Source organism: Sitodiplosis mosellana, unplaced genomic scaffold (genome assembly GCF_009176505.1).
Source record: "Sitodiplosis mosellana isolate CC-2019 unplaced genomic scaffold, AAFC_SMos_1.0 Smas_scaffold_4730, whole genome shotgun sequence".
NCBI lineage: Eukaryota > Metazoa > Arthropoda > Insecta > Diptera > Cecidomyiidae > Sitodiplosis > Sitodiplosis mosellana.
The window spans coordinates 1-2,278 of NW_022599972.1; the positions used below are offsets into that span (position 1 = coordinate 1).

Sequence of the window (2,278 nt, forward strand, 5' to 3'; positions counted from 1 at the left end):
GAATATAGGTTTTCACGTTAAATATCGAGTGCACTGCATATATGATGCTTCGGCAACTCACGAATCGCCAAAGCAAGTGAAATGCTAAATCCACGAGTGTGCCGACAAGTTCGCTGCTTCATTGAGCAATCTTAGCAGCATAATGAAGAGGTGTCCGCTTACGACCGTCCATTGGATCAACTTTAGCTTTTTTCGTGATGAGCAATTTGAAAACCTCCATATGACCTGAAAAATAACATCGATCAATGTTAATCAAGTCTTTCTCTCATTAAGTGAAAATATTCAAAATTACCATTCGTAGCAGCCAAATGAAGAGGTGTCTGATGAATGTGACTTTCAGAACTAACATTGGCTCCTTTCGTGATAAGGAATTCAACGACATTCTTGTGACCTGAAAAATAACACCGATCAATGAACACAAGAAGATCAAACCAACGTCTTATTTAGTGAAAATATTCAACATTACCATGTGAAGCAGCCAAATGAAGTGGTGTCCGATTATAAAAGTCTTCAACATCAACTTTGGCTCCATTGATGATAAGGCTCTCAGCGACATCCTTGTGTCCTGAAAATTTGCACCAGTCAATGAATAAGATCAAACTTATTTCTTATTCATGAAAATATTCAAAATTACCATTCATAGCAGCCAAATGAAGAGGTGTCTGATGAATGTAACCTTCAGAATTAACATTGGCTCCTTTCGTGATGAGAAAATCAACGACATTCGTGTGACCTGAAAAATAACACAGATCAATGGGAACGATCAAACCAATTCCTTGTTTTATGAAAATAAATGTGCAACATTACCATTCATAGCAGCCAAATGAAGAGGTTTGCGCTCTCGTTTGTCTGTCGAATCAACTTTGGCTTTTTTCGCAATAAGCTTTTCAACGTCGTCCAAATTACCTGAAACAGATCAATGAAATAGATTCAATCTTTAGTTAGCATAAATCATTAATTTAGTTAGCATAAATATCCAAAATTACCATTCTCAGCAGCGACATGTAGAGCTGTTTGGCCGCGTTCGTCTTTTTTGTTTGCTTGAAATTTAAAAAAAATAAATCAGTGAAGTAGATCAAAGGAAAATGTCTTACATCCGCGAGATGAACTTTTCACGCTCTTGTGTAGAAAGACAGCGAAATGAGTGTTCAGTTATTTGGAGGACTTCTTCAATTCCACAGAAAAAATAAGGTAACTTATGTCGAGAACCCATAAAATAACCCATAAATTGAGCCTATTTTTTAAAATATAAATCCCGAATTCAGCCAGAAAATTTTCATTTTTCTTTTATTGAAGCGAATATTTCCCGTTACACTAGAAAAAAACGATTCCGTATTGGTGTAGTATTCGGAAAAAAACAACAATACTGTCAGAGACAAATGCTTATTTCGAACTGATAATTACTAGATACTATCTAGTAGATAGAGAATATGAATAACGCGTTGTTTTTTACTTTTCCGTACACAACGTGTCAAGGGAAAGTATAGGAATTGGTCCCGAAAACTTTTTTCTCAAAATTAGCTTAGATCATCATAAAAACTCATGAAACGCGTAGAAAACCACTTTTTGAGACACTTTTGCGTTCGTGTGCCGTCGTCGTCGTCGTTGTCGTCGTAGCTGTTTGTTAACACAATAACTCAAAAAATAGTTGAGATAATCAAAATCTGGAAATGCCAAAAGTTTTGTATTCAAAAAACTTAGTTTAAGTTCGAAGATGAGCCATTTTCGATTTGACCCTGGGGTACTTGCTCTAAGAAAAACCTCAAAAAATTCACACTTACTGGGATTTCATTTTTTTTTTTTGGAAAAAAAATGAGATTCTGAAAGTTTGAAACCAATCGGAATCGATTTACGGGTACCTCCTATACAAAATTTTTGAAATTTTGACTAAAATTACCGATTTTTGGACAATTTTGTATGGGAGGTACCCGTTAATCGATTCTGATTGGCTTCAAACTTTCTTTGGTTTCATTTTTTGGAGAAAAAAAAAGATTGTGAAAGTTTCGTGTTGATCGCATTTGCAGAAGTTTGTCTTTTGTCCTCAATTTTTGTCGACATTTTCTTGGAAAAAATTGAGGGCCAAAAACCAAACTTCTGCAAATGCGATCAACATGAAACTTTCAGAATCTTATTTTTTCTCCAACAAATGAAACCTCAGAAAGTTTAAAGCCGGTGGTACGGTTTACGGGTACCTCTCATACAGAATTTTCGAAGTTTTAGTTAAAGTGACCGATTTTTCACTTTATTTTCATTATTATATTTTCACTGCCTTTATTTC

At 35.0% G+C, this 2,278-nt stretch overlaps 1 protein-coding gene across 1 annotated transcript; it reads right to left on the minus strand.

Moving 5' to 3' along the window:
* Positions 1 to 347: 347 nt before the first annotated feature.
* Positions 348 to 1,040, minus strand: LOC129572317 (ankyrin repeat domain-containing protein 65-like; the record flags this gene model as incomplete). The annotated part of the gene is made up of 5 exons (XM_055452261.1): positions 348 to 391; positions 467 to 565; positions 635 to 733; positions 808 to 906; positions 987 to 1,040. Coding segments are annotated over 5 exons (395 nt in total), but the record flags the coding sequence as incomplete, so codon positions are not given.
* Between the last annotated feature and the right edge of the window lie 1,238 nt (positions 1,041 to 2,278).